Raw genomic sequence first — 16,264 nt, forward strand, 5'->3', positions numbered from 1 at the left:
GTTATCAGTTGGGGCGGTTACCATTTTTGTTAAGTTGATCTGATCTGATTAATGTTGGCAGATATGTACGTCATTCTGATCTCTTCTACTTATTTCATGTTTTTCTTTGTTTTCTTCTTTTCATGTTTAACTTTATGGAAAATCAGTTTGCAAATGTGTTTAGCAAGTTTTATTGGTTAACAATGTATAATCTAGTTTGTACTGTATCTATTTTCAGTTATAACCGATTCCTTTTTTTAGAATTTATTTTGTAAATGGCATATTTTTGAATGAATGAAAGATTACATCTTTTTAAGTAATACAAGAACTTGATTATGGAAATTAATAACTATTAGATTAGCTTGCCTTAACATTTTATTAATAATCAGTCACATAAATCAGTCACATAAAAAATAAATTTTTCAATTGAAAAGTAATTAAGAAACAGCAAAATACCTTTTCTTACTAAACAAATTTCACTCATAGCGCACATTTTGTATTCAAATCACTTGTATCATTTCATTTTTATAGCAATGAAGATAGTCGGGGTTGATTTACCTAGAAATTTAGGCTGTTCATTTTTGCTTTAGGGAGGTGCACATTGCAAGGGAATTTTCCCCAGAGGTTTACCAGTGTTCTGTATGTTTCACAGTGACTAACACTTGCCATAAGCGGCAGAGAACTCACATTTCAATGGAGCAGGCCATTCAGAAAAGGGTGGGGGCAGAGCTACCTGTACTGCAATATGACATAGTAAGGGGTCTGTTAGAAGTGGACTTTTTAAGACTTATAATTCTAAGTCTCAGCTTTTAACACAGAGTTCTTTCTGGTTCTCCACCAGTGGAATAGGATGCTCATATGAAGATCTAGGCTCGTTGATCAGAGCCTCTAATTATTAAGAGGTACAAGTCAGTAGATGTAGGCAACTATAAAAGAAGCTGGAAGATTATAACGCGTTGAAAAATCAGTTTTAATACATGTAGCAGGTGGACAGCCTTTTACTGTTTTATAAATTGTTGTTGATAACATTGGGATGTTAGTCCATGTTGAACACTTGCAGTAGGTTGTTAAGAGCTTGAACTTCTGTGATTTTCTCCCAGTCTTTTGGTAGTTTGGCGGGTTTTGCTTTGTATTCTTTTGCAAACTGCTGATTAAAATAAACAAATATAAATTTCCAGTAATCTGAGCACTCAATACTGGGGTCAGGCTGAATGGTCCAATCTGGATAATATGTAAGGTACTCTTTGTATGGGTGCCATTTCCCTTCTGTATCTGAATTCCGAAAGTTGCTTGTGGATACAACAAGTGTGGAACAGATGTCCGTTGATAAAGTATCATCACTTTGCCACCTATATTGTCCCAATCCTGTTGATCTGTGGATAGATGCAAAGTGATACTTATGTTCTCCACCTCCTGCTTCACAAGGGACTTTACAGAATGGACACTGTTTGCCACAACCAATCACCTTCCTGAGCAATTCATCCTGAGGCTTCAATGTCACTTTGGAAAGTACAGACTCAATATCTAAAGATCCAAATTCTGTTAGAATTTGTTGCTCTGTCAATGGTAGGAAATGTTGAATGTCAGATGAAAACTGCTTAACTGCAGTTGTGTTATGGAAAGTGATCACTTTCATCTCATTCTGTGGTATTACCAGTTCCTTTTGTAACATGTCACAAACTTTTTCTAAAAATGATGATATAGTAGGCATTTCTATGCATGCTTTATCTTTAAGTACAGTATCTATTTCTATCGTTATGGAGGAGACAAGATTTTTGCATAAATTATTTAACTTGGCTGAGCTCGTGTACTTTTTGGAGATGTAACTTAGTATCCCCGATTCAGAAAATTTTTCATATGAACGAATGTATTCGACATATTTCTGGAAAGACATTTCTTCCAATAGCTTTTCGAGCATCTTACACTGAAAAAAGCTTCTGCTACTGAAAATGATATTTTCAGAACTGTGTAAAATGTCATCCACAATTTTTTCCCCAAGATGTTTATAGACATAGTTAGTAATTGCCGGTTTGATACATCGTTCACAGAACTGTCTAGCTCTGTTCTGGCTTTCACCTTTCTCTTGAAAAATACTGAGAAATACTGAGAAGTATTGAGGTCTCAGGCTTTCCAGACATTGTGTTGGGTCATTATTTTTTATAAATGTATCATGCAGTTGCTGAAACCTTTGAGCTGCATTTCCAAGAGTGATCAGTTTGATATCTAGCTCCAGTTCTCTTGAAGCATGAAGATTGGTAGTACTTTCAAGTTGTTTATTGATCTTGTACAGTAATTCTTGGCTGTAAGTGTCATCGTAATCCTCTGAAGTATCAGCTTTTTCTTTAACACATTTGTTGCATATATCTATTAGAGAGACAGCAAAATTCTCAACTCTTTCAAAAGTTTGACTCTCAATGCCCAATGTGTTCCTGACTCGAGCCAACCAAGAGTGATCAATATACTTTTCATCCATTTTAAAAGTTTGTTGACCATAATCTTGCAGACTGTTTATGCCCTTTAATTTTTCATGAACAGCAGGTCCTCTATTGCTCATGTCATGTCTCAGTTGCTGTAAAATTAATTGATCAATATTGTGTCTTTCTAATTTCTTTATCTTCAGGTCGTCCAATGTCTTCCTCCACATGGACTCAAATTCCTGTTTTGCTTTCAAATAACTTAGCTTATTCTTTTTACCAGTTTCTAAGAGAAAACTAATTTTATTTTCTATTAACTTTTGATATTGACTCTGGATGTTCTGGATCTCAAACTTGCCTTTCTGAATAGAAATTGCCTTGTTACATTTGTTCAGAGCATTTCTTTCAAGTTCTTGCCTTAGGAACTGTACACTCATTCTGAATTCTTCTCGATAACGTTCTATAAGATGAACATTTCCAGACTTACTGTCAAAATATTTGTCTAGCAAATCCAGCATTTTATTTTCCTCCTCAAAAACCAGCTGGTGAAGTTCTTTCACGTACTCTTCACTGAAATGCATCTCCAGACTCCCAGCCAACTGATTTTTTATATTATTTTCTGTGCTTGTGACAAAGTTGTAGACTTTTTTGCAGAATTCCCATTCCCAAAGGGAAAACTGCATAGACAGATTATTATAAGCATCAGCTACCAGGCTGTTTTTAAAACTGAAGATGAATTTTTCATGTTTTACTCCTTTCCACAAGCTATCTATCCATGTAATAAATCCATTTATGCTGCCGGCTGCATTTTGGGTTTTCATTAACTCAAATAAATACTTCTTCAGCTTTAGGACATTTTCACTGTAACCAGAGTTTACTGGAGCCATTGGAGGGACCCCTTGCCACAGACCAGGAATGTACCAGCTGTGTTTCTCCAAATCGTAGTCTATCACATCACTAAAAGATGTGATTCCATCTTGCTTCTCCATTTTTGCAGCCACTTTGGTCATTTCATCCAGTTGTTCCAGAAGTTTCTTCCTATCTCTCATGTTCTTTTCATGAGCAGACACGTCACTCACATTTTGGTGTACAAACTGGCAGTTGGGTTTCTTCCCTACTTTCTTCATCCGAAGAAAAGCATGGACCACAATCTGCAAAATATCTTTCATTTCAGTTGTGTTTTCCATGGCCATATTGACGATGGTGATATCACTCAACCCAACTACTAGTGTGGCCAGTTCATTGTCATGTTCATAACTGTCCTCTAGGGAGGCCAACTCTGGAGCTTTCAGACCCTCAGTGTCAATTACTATAATGAATTTACAGGGTAGTTGTACTTCAAAATCCTTTTTTACCTTTAGTAAAGTCATAAAAGCCCCTCTAGTACATCGTCCACTGGCCACTGGGAACTGCAGACCAAACATGGTGTTCAGAAGGGTGGATTTTCCTGTACTCTGCACTCCCAGGACTGTTATCACTCTAATTTGACTTTTCATTTCTGTCTTGTTGCTTAATACATTCAATACATCGGTTATCCACCTAATGGGGATGTTTGAGGCATCCCCATCTATGAGCTCCAATGGAAACCCGTCCAAAAGTAGGTCAGCAGCAATTTTTGGAAGATCTGTAAACTGTGCTCTCTCTGCTGGAATAATTTCTTCTTTAACCATAGAACACTCAGCCTCATAAAACTGTCCTAACTCACGGATGAAATGTTCAATTCCTAAAGAGCTGTCGGATATTTTTTGGTCAACCTCTTTGAGTTCCCCGGAACTCTTTGACTTGGTTTTGTATTTCTCTTTGTACTCCACTTGTAAGGCAGTAAGATTCTTCCTAGCGATGGTATCCAGTTCTAATTTCATCCATTTCAAAAAATATTGTTTCTGCACCTGAGACAAATGAGTGATTGCAGTTACAAAGAGCATTATAGGATTGGGTAAATCATGTTCATGTTGTTTTTTGTGCAGTGCAATACGTTTTTGTTCCAGTTCATTTTTATATTTTTGGGCATCTTTGTTACCTTGGTGTATCATTCTGCAAAGTTCCTTCTCTACTTTGGACAGCTGTTTCCACAGATCTCCCTGTAGTTTTAGCGTTTCCTTTTTATACCCTTCCACATCTCCTATTGTAGAGGTAATAACACATGCACATGCTCTTGCTTTTTGACAGTCAGGAAAGTTTTCATCCACATCTATCTGGAGCCCACTTGTCTGCATTTTCATACTTTCTAATGATGGTTGTTGTCTCTCTTTGTGTATTACATTTTTAAGGATGCTTTGTATCTTTTTCACAAATGCAGCATCATTTAGACTATTCCTTTTGACTATCAATTGAGTTTTACTAAGATGCAATGTTTCCATTAATTGTTTCAAACAATTCTTAGTTTCTTGGTTTATCTCTTTTCCAGGACCTGGGGTAACAATGAAATAAAATTCAGTGTCAGTGTTATTACAGCTCGACAACTGTCTCACTTGGTTCTCACAAATGTCCTCAACAAATATGAAGACAGCTGATGACACTCGAGTCAGAAATGTGAACTGGTTCCTGCTGGACTCCAGGTCTCCACGTAGGTTGGTCACTGAGATGGGTTCTTGAAAAACATCAGAATTATCACCAGGAAAGTACCATGAAACTTCCACCAGCCCATCAGATATTTTTCTCTTAATGTTACCACCTTCCATATCATGGTAGATAAAGAAGTTATGTTGTTGTTGGGCTGGGTTAAGGATCTGGTTCAGGGTTTTAGATTTGGATAATTTATTTCCCCCCAATCTGACAAAAGAGACAGTTGGCATGGGGATATTCACCACATTTTCCTCTCTGAACCCTTTACTGTCCAATAATGAATGAGGTCTCCACTTCTTTACAATGCCCCTCATTGCCCACAGCAAGAAGGTGCAGCGTGATCCGTCACCTACTGGGGGGAGCAGCAGAGGGACTGCAAACTGACACATGGACATTTTAGTTGCAATCTCTTGCTGTAGAAAACTGTCTGAGCAATGTAAGAGAACACAAAGGGCATCCAATGGGTGGATAGTACTTAAGGTATCATTCTCAACTTTAAGTACATCAAACCAATCATCATTATCATAATCATCATCATTATCTTCTTGACTAGTTGTTTCTTTTTTCAGCTGAGTGCTTCGTGAAGACATGTTCAAAGCCATGAGGTTTCTCAAAAAGTGCCACGGAATTTCGTTAATATTGTGAAGCTCAACATATTGCAGATCTTCCGATCCAATGCTCAGGACATCAGATAAGGTCACTTTAGAAGTCAAGTAATTTTTCATATTCAGCTGTTCTACAAGTTCTTGAAATTCGCTTTTCTTTTCTACAAGTAAAAAAAAATTCAATTAAAATTTCACTAAATACTGTGCTCTAAAATCAGTCTTATGAATATTGTCACCGAACCTAACACAATATATTGAAATAGAGACAGAGGCGGCTCTAGGCTTTGTGAGGCCTTAGGCAAAACCTAGACATGAGGCCCCACTCACGCCCATAATGGGAAAAATAATTAAAGCGATAAAAATGAACTGTATAAATTGTATATATTAAAAGCCTTAAACACTATGAACTATAATTTCACAGTTTCTAGAATTTTCTCTAGCAAATTATCATTAAACATATATATATATATTACATGCACACAAATATAAATACAATTTGTGCAGCTGCTACTAGTAATGTGTAGTAGTAGTAGTAGTAGTAAAATAAAAGTCAAAAATCATATTTCTTCATTCACATAAAGCTCAGGTTAATATAACCCAGCACAGAGTTCCCCCTTACATCAGAGTCTGCAAGATTCCCCCTTACAGTGCAAGGGGAAATGCTGCAGACTGGAGTAAGGGGGAACACTAAAGTAAGGGGGGCTCTGGTGACCAGAGATCACCTTATATCAGAGTGTACAGCATTCCCATTTACATCAGAGTTCCCCTTTTTATCAGGGTCCGTGGAGTTCCAACTTGCATTTAAAATGAGAACTCCAATGTGGGGAATAAGCTGGTGACCACAGACCACCCGCAGAGTGAATACACTAAGGTAAAAGGGGGGGGGTACTAATATAAGGGGGAACCTTTATATCAGTGCCCCCTTACCTTACTGTATTCACTCCCCCTTACATTACTGACCCCCATCAGACTATCCTTGCAACGCTGTCACTGACCTCATCTCAGGTGCACCGTACAGGGCTCAGCCAGACGGTCCTCTCTGGGCTCCAGCTTGGTGGCTCTAGTTTCATCCTATATTATCCTACTCCACACAAGTCCAACTCCTCTTGTGACCCCCCTCCTAGCAGTGCTCCAGCTCTTGACTCCTCTGTAACCCCCCCCCCCCCCCCCTAGAGACTGCAGACACAATAAAGAAGATGGTCAGAGGCTGTGCAGATATGATACAGAAAAAGGTCTGTGCAGACATGATAAAGAGATAGTCAGAGACTGCAGAAATTATACAATAGATGGTCAGAGACTGCGGGCATGATACAAGAGATGGTCAGACTGCAAACATAATACAAGAGATGGTCAGAGACTGCAGACATGATACAGGAGATGGTCAGAGACTGCAGACATAATACAAGAGATGATCAGAGACTGCAGACATAATACAAGAGATGGTCAGAGACTGCAGACATAGTACAGGAGATGATCAGAGACTGCAGACATAGTACAGGAGATGGTCAGAGACTGCAGATATAATACAGGAGATGATCAGAGACTGCAGACATAATACAAGAGATGGTCAGAGACTGCAGACATAGTACAGGAGATGGTCAGAGACTGCAGACATAGTACAGGAGATGATCAGAGACTGCAGACATAGTACAGGAGATGATCAGAGACTGCAGACATAGTACAGGAGATGGTCAGAGACTGCAGACATAGTACAGGAGATGATCAGAGACTGCAGACATAATACAAGAGATGGTCAGAGACTGCAGACATAGTACAGGAGATGATCAGAGACTGCAGACATAATACAAGAGATGGTCAGAGACTGCAGGCATGATACAAGAGATGGTCAGAGACTGCGTAAATTATACAATAGATGATCGAACTGCGGACATGATACAAGAGATGGTCAGAGACTGAAGACATGGAGGTTAAAATAGGCAGGGAGGAAATTAGACATCGCCTCCTCACTGCCTGTCAAATGCCTCTGAAAAGCGACCTAAGCATTGATCACTTCAGTGGAGTGGCAGTGCCTGCTAAGAGTGCAAGCCTTTGGGCTCACACAGATGCTCAAAATTTTTTTTGGGGGGTAGGCAAGCAAACTGAAAAAAAAACATCAAATGCAGCCACTGTGCCCCCATCAATTGCAGCCACTGTGCCCCCATCAAATGCAGCCACTGTGCCCCCATTAAATGCAGCCACTGTGCCCCCATTAAATGCAGCCACTGTGCCCCCATTAAATGCAGCCACTGTGCCCCATTAAATGCAGCCACTGTGCCCCATTAAATGCAGCCACTGTGACACCCGCTCCGCCCACTTGCTGTCTGACTGACACTTACCCCATCTTGGTGACGGGTCAGGCAGTGGGTGATGGCGGCGAGCTGTGGGACATGCAGTGGGTCAGGTGATGCCCCTGTCCTGTGTCCTCCATGGTTCCCATGCATCTCTTCTTCTGGTCTGCTAGATGTCCAATAGGAATGCCTGTGCCTTCAGCCAATCAGGTGACGGGTATTAGACCCGTACTTCCTGATTGGCGGAGAGGTGGTTCAGTGTTAGAAAAGAGAATATTAATTTGCTTTTTTAACACACCTGGGTGGGCTCATGGTGCAATACTCTGCGCTCTGAGTCCACCTTTTTTGAAGCCTATGGCACTAAGCAGGTGGTTTTAAAAAAAAAAAAAAACACACCCCCACCACTGTAATTCAGGCGCCTGGTGTTTGAGAAGGGGCCAGACACCTGAACAGGGGGTAGCCACGGTGGCCATGGATAGATTCATGCAGTGCATAAATCTATACATTTTACATACAGGGAGTGGCATAATGGAGGGGGCAGTGCCTGTGCGTCCTTAATGGACAGGCTGCCACTGTGCTGGCGGTTTTCCATAGCCGCAGTCCTTCAGAATTCTAATTAGATTGTGCGTTTTGCTGCATTTTCTCGAATTGCACCAAAGATGCAGCATGCAGGACTTCTTGTGCACTTTCAGAACATGCAGCAAAAATGTACAACCTAATAGAAGTCTATGGGACCGGGGGTAACATGCAGAAAGACTGCCAGTACACCAGCACTGCAGCATGCCAGTGTGAACCCACATCATAACATCTAGGAGGGCAAGGTACTGTCAAAGGCTGTAATATAACACTTAAGCTGCAGAGAGGGGAAGAGACAGCAGGAAGGGAGGGAGGGAGGAGAAGCTCACTTGTCACTTACTCGGACGCAATGGACACTAGTCCCAGGAGGCTCACTTGTTTTTTTTTTTTTTAAAGACTGTGGTTGCTGAGCTCAGCCGACTGCTCAATTTTAACTTTCCCGCCCACACATCCTCTTCACAGACAGCACACGGGCTGCCCGGAGTGTGGGCGGGGAAAGAAAAAGCAGATCCATCCAGCCTCTGCCAGTGCTTCGTGTGCAGGAGGGAGGGGCGGGGCTAACACAGACTGTCAGCCCTGTGACAGAGCTCATCACTGGCTTGCAGTACTGAATCCGGCCGTGCCCTCCACCCGAGCAGCCACCCTCGGCCAGCTCAGCGGCCTTTGTGCAGGACATTAGAGCAGCCCAGGGGGCAATTGCATCCCCGCCCATGTGCATGGCCGTGCTTCCTCCCCGCCTCCTCCTCTGTGTCCAGGAAAACATCACAGCAGGAGGAGGAGGGGGCGGGGTCAGTGCGCAGAGCTCCGTATGTGTGTGTCAGCCGGGGAGAGATACCACTTTGCGGCTGCCATACGAAGCGTTGCTCGTGGGAACCAAGACACCCCACGGGCATGCAGGGACTCTGATTCGCCAGGACTATCCTGGGGAGGTTGAGCTACAGGCAAATTAGGCTTTTGCGAGGCCCCTTAGATTGCGAGGCCTTAGGCAAAGGCCTAATTTGCCTAATTAGAGAGCCGCCTCTGAATAGAGATACTGTATATACCGTGTTTCCCCGAAAATAAGATCGGGTCTTATATTAATTTTGGCTACAAAAGCACACAAGGGTTTATTTTCAGGGGATGTCTTATTTATTTACAGTATGTACAATAATCTACAATATTCATATAAAATCATGTCATCATGACGATCTTAAAGTGGTTGTAATCCTAAAATATACATATCTATATATATAGATCGATATCTATCTATCTATATATATAGATATCTATCTATAAATATAGATAGATATCTATCTATCTATATATATATATATATATATATATATAGAGAGAGAGAGAGAGAGAGAGAGAGAGAGAGAGAGATATCCTGATCCTTTAAAGCATGATAGATAGCACAGTGCTTGTGCTGTATCATTTACCCCTCTCCATGTTCTAAAAAACCTGGAATAAAACAATAAAAAGTTTTTAATCACTTGCTGACCAAGATGACCTTGCAGACCGATGACGGCGGCAGGTCGGCTCCTTCCCATGAATCGCCGTAGATGTACACCGGTCCCTTTAACAGCTATGGAGGGCGCGCACCTGTGGTGCAGCGCTGGAGCCGATGTCCGCCGGCCACCCATGATTGCTTTGTGCACTGGTGCAAGTCATGTTGGAACAGGAAGGGGCCATCCCCAAACTGTTCTCAAAAAAGTTGGGAGCATGAAATTGTCCAAAATGTCTTGGTATGCAGATGCCTTAAGAGTTTTCTTGCTTTATGCACTGGTCCAAATCATTTGGTGGAGGGGGGATTATGATGTGGGGTTGTTTTTCAGGGGTTGGGCTTGGCCCCTTAGTTCCAGTGAAGGAAACTCTTAAGGTGTCAGCATACCAAGACATTGACAATTTCATGCTCCCATCTTTGTGGGAACAGTTTGGGGATGGCCCCTTCCTGTTCTAACATGACTGCGCACCAGTGCACAAAGCAAGGTCCATAAAGTTATCGATGATGGAGTTTGGCGTGGAGGAACTTGACTAGCCTGCACAGAGTCCTAACCTCAACCTGATAGAACACCTTTGGGATGAATTAGAGCATAGACTGTGGGCCAGGCCTTCTCATCCAACATCAGTGCCTGACTTCACAAAAGCGCTTTTGGAAGAATGCTCAAACATTCCCATAGACACACTCCTAAACCTTGTGGACAGTCTTCCCAGAAGAGTTGAAGCTGTTATAGGTGCAAAGGGTGGGCCAACTCATTAATGAACCCTACGGACTAAGACTAGGATGCCACTAAAGTTCATGTGCGTGTGAAGGCAGGTGTCCCAATACTTTTGGAAATATAGTGTATAAAAGAGCACCTATCACAAGTTGGTAAAGTGCAGATTTTGTCATTTTTGATACAATGCCCTTTTATCTGCTCAATCAGTGAAAAAAAAATTGTTACACCTTGTGAGCTGACTTCAACCTGTGCCTCTACTGAGTGCGCTTAGCATTGTTCTTAACTACAGTATATTTGTGTGCTACAAAACATATCTCTTATGTTATGGATAAGAGAGACAGGTGCTCTGTTAGTTCTGAAACACATCTAGGCATTGGGTGACAATGCTACTCCTCCATAGATACATTATGGTGAATGAGCGTGATTGCATTAGGGCAGTTGTATGTGCAGCCAAGGGTTTGTATAGCTATTACAGTTGTTATTATTTCAAATGAGTTTGGCTCCCTCTAGTGTCCTCTTAATGTTGTTAGGACTTTCTTTTAATTCCTGAGAAGGAACGCAGCAAAGTATTGTGGGAAATGTAGTTTGGAGGAGAAAGTGACTCTGTTAGCCGGATCAGCCCTGAACTGCAATACAGACAAGGCAAAGCACGCAGCACTGCATGCTGGGAGCAGTAATAAAAGGATCAGCGTGGCCATCTTTCAGCCTCTCTGGACACCATTCAAAACCTCAGCCTCTGTGGTACTTCAGAGTAAAGCCCTGCCAGCTTAGCAAGCGGATCGGTTTGAAGCACCAGAACATCTGGAAGTTTCCTGCACTTCAGCCATCCGGAGTAGCAGTACAGCGCGGCAGCGCCATCTTTTCACCATACTGAGACATCAAGAGGGGAGTCCGGACAGAGCCTTACAGCCTCTGGGTCTATTGTGATGAGAGGGCACCTGCCCATTTCAGTAAAGTGCACACTTAGCTGAGTGAGTTATTTTACAGACTGCTGTTGAGACTTGTAGTTCTACGGATGTGAATCTACTTCTTCGCAGGCATCATACAGCTGAACTCTGGGGTTTGTTATTCCCTGTGCTGTAAGGTCAGTACTGTATTACACTCACACATAAGGAGTAGGGATAGGCTTCGAGTTCAAGTCAAACTCATGTTCGACTCAAACATCGGCTGTTCGCCAGTTCGCCGAACAGCGAACAATTCGGGGTGTTCGCGGCAAATTCGAAAGCCATGGAACACCGTTTAAAAGTCTATGGGAGAAATCAAAAGTGCTAATTTTAAAGGCTTATATGTATGGTATTGTTATAAAAAGTGCTTGGGGACCTGGGTCCTACCCCAGGGGACATGTATCAATGCAAAAAGAAGTTTTAAAAACGGCCATTTTTTCGGGAGCAGTGATTTTAATAATGCTTAAACTGAAACAATAAAAGTGTAATATTCCTTTAAATTTCATACCTGGGGGGTGTCTATAGTATGCCTGTAAAGGGGCGCATGTTTCCTGTGTTTAGAACAGTCTGACAGCAAAATGACATTTCAAAGGAAAAAAGTCATTTAAAACTATTTGCGGCTATAATGTATTGTCGGTCTGACAATACACATAAAAGTTCATTGATAAAAACAGCATGGGATTTCCCCACAGGGGAACCCTGAACCAAAATTAAAAAAACATGCGTGGGGGTCCCCCTATATTCCATACCAGGCCCTTCAGGTCTGGTATGGATAATAAGGGGAACCCCGCGCCAAAATAAAAAAAAAATGGCATGGGTCCCTCCAAAAATCCATACCAGACCCTTATCCGAGCATGCAACCTGGCAGGCCACAGGAAAAGAGGGGGGACGAGAGAACGCCCCCCCCTAACCAAATAAGGCCACATGCCCTCAGCATTGGGAGGGTGCTTTGAGGTAGCCCCCCAAAGCACCTTGTCCCCATGTTGATGGGGAGAACGGCCTCATCCCCACAACCCTTGCCCGGTCGTTGTGGGGATCTGCGGGCGGGGGGCTTATCGGAATCTGGAAGCCCCCTTTAACAAGGGGACCCCCAGATCCTGCCCCCCATGTGAAAAAGTGTCAAAAAGGTTAAAAAAAACACAGGAGACGGTTTTTGACTAGTCCTTTATTAATTTCTTTATTAATTTCTTCTTCTTTCGGCTTCTTCTTCCATCTTCTTTCTTCTGGTGTTCTTTCGGTATTCTACTTCCTCCATCTTCTTCTTCATCTTCTTCTTCCTCCACTCTTCTCGTCCCGCATCTTCCTCCAGGCTTCTTCTCCGCTCCGTCCGCACGATCCGCCTCAGTGGGAGTCTTCAGCCGTGTGACGCTTCGCTTCTTAAGAGACTTCTTATATAATGGAGGGCTGGGCCACCCGGTGACCCCGCCCCCCTCTGACAACATGGGGAAAGTCACAGGGAAGTCCCGTGAATTCCCCGTGCGTCAGCCCCCCGTTATATAAGAAGTGTCAGAAGAATCAAAGCGTTACGCGGCTGAAGACTCCCACTGAGGCCGATTGTGCGGACAGAGTGGAGAAGAAGCCTGGAGGAAGATGCGGGATGAGAAGAGTGGAGGAAGAAGAAGATGGAGAAGAAGAAGATGAAGAAGAAGATGGAGGAAGAAGAAGAACACCAGGAGAAAGATGTAAGAAGAAGTGGAAAGAAGAAGAAATTAATAAAGGACTTGTCAAAAAACGTCTCTTGTGTTTTTTAACCTTTTTGACACTTTTTGTGAAATGGTAGGTGTATCCCATTACCAATTCACATGGGGGGGGCCGGAATCTGGGGGTCCCCTTGTTAAAAGGGGCTTCCAGATTCCGATAAGTTCCCTGCCCGCAGACCCCCACAACCACCGGGCAAGGGTTGTGGGGATGAGGCCCTTCTCCCCATCAACATGGGGACAAGGTGCTTTGGAGGGCTACCTCAAAGCAGCCTCCCAATGTTGAGGGCATGTGGCCTGGTACGGTTCAGGAGGGGGGTGCTCTCTCGCCCCACCCTCTTTTCCTGTGGCCTGCCAGGTTGCGTGCTCGGATAAGTGTCTGGTATGGATTTTAGGGGGGACCCCACGCCATTTTTTTTTAAATTTTGGCGCGGGATTCCCCTTAAAATCCATACCAGACCTAAAGGGTCTGGTGTGGATTTTGAGGGGGACCCCCATGCCATTTTTTTTTAAATTTTGTCGCGGGGTTTTTCCTTAATATCCATACCAGATCTGAAGGGCCTGGTATGGAATTTAGGGGGACCCCCACGCCATTTTTTTTTAAATTTTGGTTCGGGGTTCCCCTGTGGGGAAATCCCATGCCGTTTTTATCAATTAACTTTTATGTGGATCATTGGACCGACAATTCATTATAGCCGCGAGTAGTTTTAAATGACTTTTTTTCCTTTGAAATGTCATTTTGCTGTCAGACTGTTCTAAACATGGGAAACATGCGCCACTTTACAGGCATACTATAGACACCCCCCCGGTACAAAATTTAAAGGAATATTACACTTTTATTGTTTCACTTTGTTTCACTTATTATTAAACTCACTGCTCTCGAAAAAACGGCCGTTTTTAAAACTTCTTTTTGCATTGATACACATCCCCTGGGGTAGGACCCAGGTCCCCAAACACTTTTTATGACAATAACTTGCATATAAGCCTTTAAAATGAGCACTTTTGATTTCTCCCATAGACTTTTAACGGGTGTTCCGTGGCTTTCGAAGTTGCCATGAACACCCCAAAATGTTCGCTGTTCGGTGAACTGGCGAACAGCTGATGTTCGAGTCGATTGATTTTTCATGTTCGTGTCCCATAGACTTTAACGGTGTTCGCATGTTCGAACAAATTTTTTGCCTGTTCGCATGTTCTGATGCGAACCGAACTGGGCGGTGTTCGGCTCATCCCTAATAAGGAGGGTTTTACAAGTGGCATATTTCTGCAGCTAAGCAGTTATCAATGTACCATTTATTCTACAGTTTGCTTTTTCTCTTTTGCCTTGTGGATTACAAATACTGCAGTTTAAACTACAGGCTAGCTGAAGATATCCGGAGTCAAGGAACTTTTATCATCTTCTATTTCTTCTGCAAAGCACTGCTGTTCTATTTTTAATTTGAACGTTGAATTACAACCTAGGGGGAGCCATTGAGTACATGTTAGATATTGCATTGTATTATTGAATGTAAGGAGCATTATATAGCAATTTTGTGTGTGTATTGAGGCCTCAGTGGGAAGGTGTTTATATATATATATATATATATATATATATATATATATATATATATATATATATATAGGTATATAGGTATTGAAGGATATTGAACACTTGTCCCATTGTACAACTGTCTACATATACTCCCTACGGTTATTATTCAGTCTATAGTTTTCATACCCAAATTGAGTGCTACCAACTGTCATTTATTGTTTGTGTTTATTCATATGGTTCATTGTGTTTATTATTTACTCTAGTAAACTTTCTGACTGAGTGGTTCAGTGACATTGTGTGAGTTTCTCATTGATAACATCAGAGGTAAGAGAGGATCTGCAGAGTCGGGGTAGCCAGTGGGGTATAAAGTCATTTAGTACCGCTACATATGTTACTTGCAGAATCACAAGGCAAAAAAAGAAAAAAAGAGCATCCATTACATCTATGGCGTATATAATAATGTTTTTTTTTTAAACTCCTTAGGAAATGACTTACCCTTTTGATGGTAGAGAAGCAAATTGGACAATTCAGGGAACCTGGTAATCATAACCTGCAGATGATCCAGAAATATTTTTGAAGATGATTCTCCCTTCTGTAGTATAATATCTATCATCTTCCCACTTTTGACAGGAATATTGTCATTAAAGAGATCCAAGACTTCATCCAAGGATAGAAGATCGAGTGACTCAAGCACCTTGTACAAACTATATTCCTGCTTTTCAAATATAATTATTAATTTATCCTTTATATTCCTTAATGTCTGTGAGGCTTCCTCACTAGAAGACATGTTGTGCTGTATTCAAAGTCTGCAAGTAAACAAGAACAAATAAAATTTTAATACATTTTTTGTAAACCATTAAATATATTATTTAGAAAGGAGCTTTAAATTTGGACTGAACCCATGTTTAGTCTGAATTGTACATGTTCAGCATTTGGGCAAACTAAATGAGATGTTCAGCAACCCACCAACCTGATCTTCTGGCTCCACTGGGCGGCCAAACACCCCATTCTTGGCCATTTTCTGAACATCAGGAAAACCAAATTCATGCCCATGCTCAAAGAACTGCACATGCATGCGGAACAGTGCATAGAACCAGGGTCGGACGGTGGCAATCTTCCAACCCTCCCGCCACCCCCACCCTTGGGAGACGGAAGCCACCAATTCACTGATAATGTGCCTTTGAGAAAGCTGCTTTACCTTATGGAGGCTGGGAGAAGGAAGAGCCAGAGCTGCTCTGACGAGCACACAGGGAGACATTCTCCTCCCGGCCAAACAGAAACAAGAAATGTGTCCTGAGACATGATTGGCCAGGGAGTCTTTAGACTCCCTGGCCAATAGGGGCTTCCCGAATTGCCTGGGAGGAAAATTAGGAAGACAATAGTGAATATTCACTCGCTAATGACACAAGAGCCCACCCTTCTTTGAAGCCAATCAGAGCCTCTGGCTGTAATCAAGTGCTTAAAAAAAAA

At 42.1% G+C, this 16,264-nt stretch overlaps 1 protein-coding gene across 1 annotated transcript in view; it reads right to left on the bottom strand.

The window, feature by feature from the left end:
• Nucleotides 1–16,264, bottom strand: part of LOC141148328 (interferon-induced very large GTPase 1-like) — a 54,362-nt gene continuing 38,098 nt past the window's right edge. The window contains exons 2-3 of the mRNA XM_073635655.1: nucleotides 15,290–15,600; nucleotides 1–5,724 (exon numbers count right to left, since the gene is read on the bottom strand). Of these exons, the coding sequence (XP_073491756.1) occupies nucleotides 1,016–5,724; nucleotides 15,290–15,581 (5,001 nt within the window). The 5' untranslated portion in view covers nucleotides 15,582–15,600 and the 3' untranslated portion in view covers nucleotides 1–1,015. The remainder of the gene's footprint in view (nucleotides 5,725–15,289; nucleotides 15,601–16,264) is intronic.

Source organism: Aquarana catesbeiana, linkage group LG06 (genome assembly GCF_042186555.1).
Source record: "Aquarana catesbeiana isolate 2022-GZ linkage group LG06, ASM4218655v1, whole genome shotgun sequence".
Lineage (NCBI taxonomy): Eukaryota > Metazoa > Chordata > Amphibia > Anura > Ranidae > Aquarana > Aquarana catesbeiana.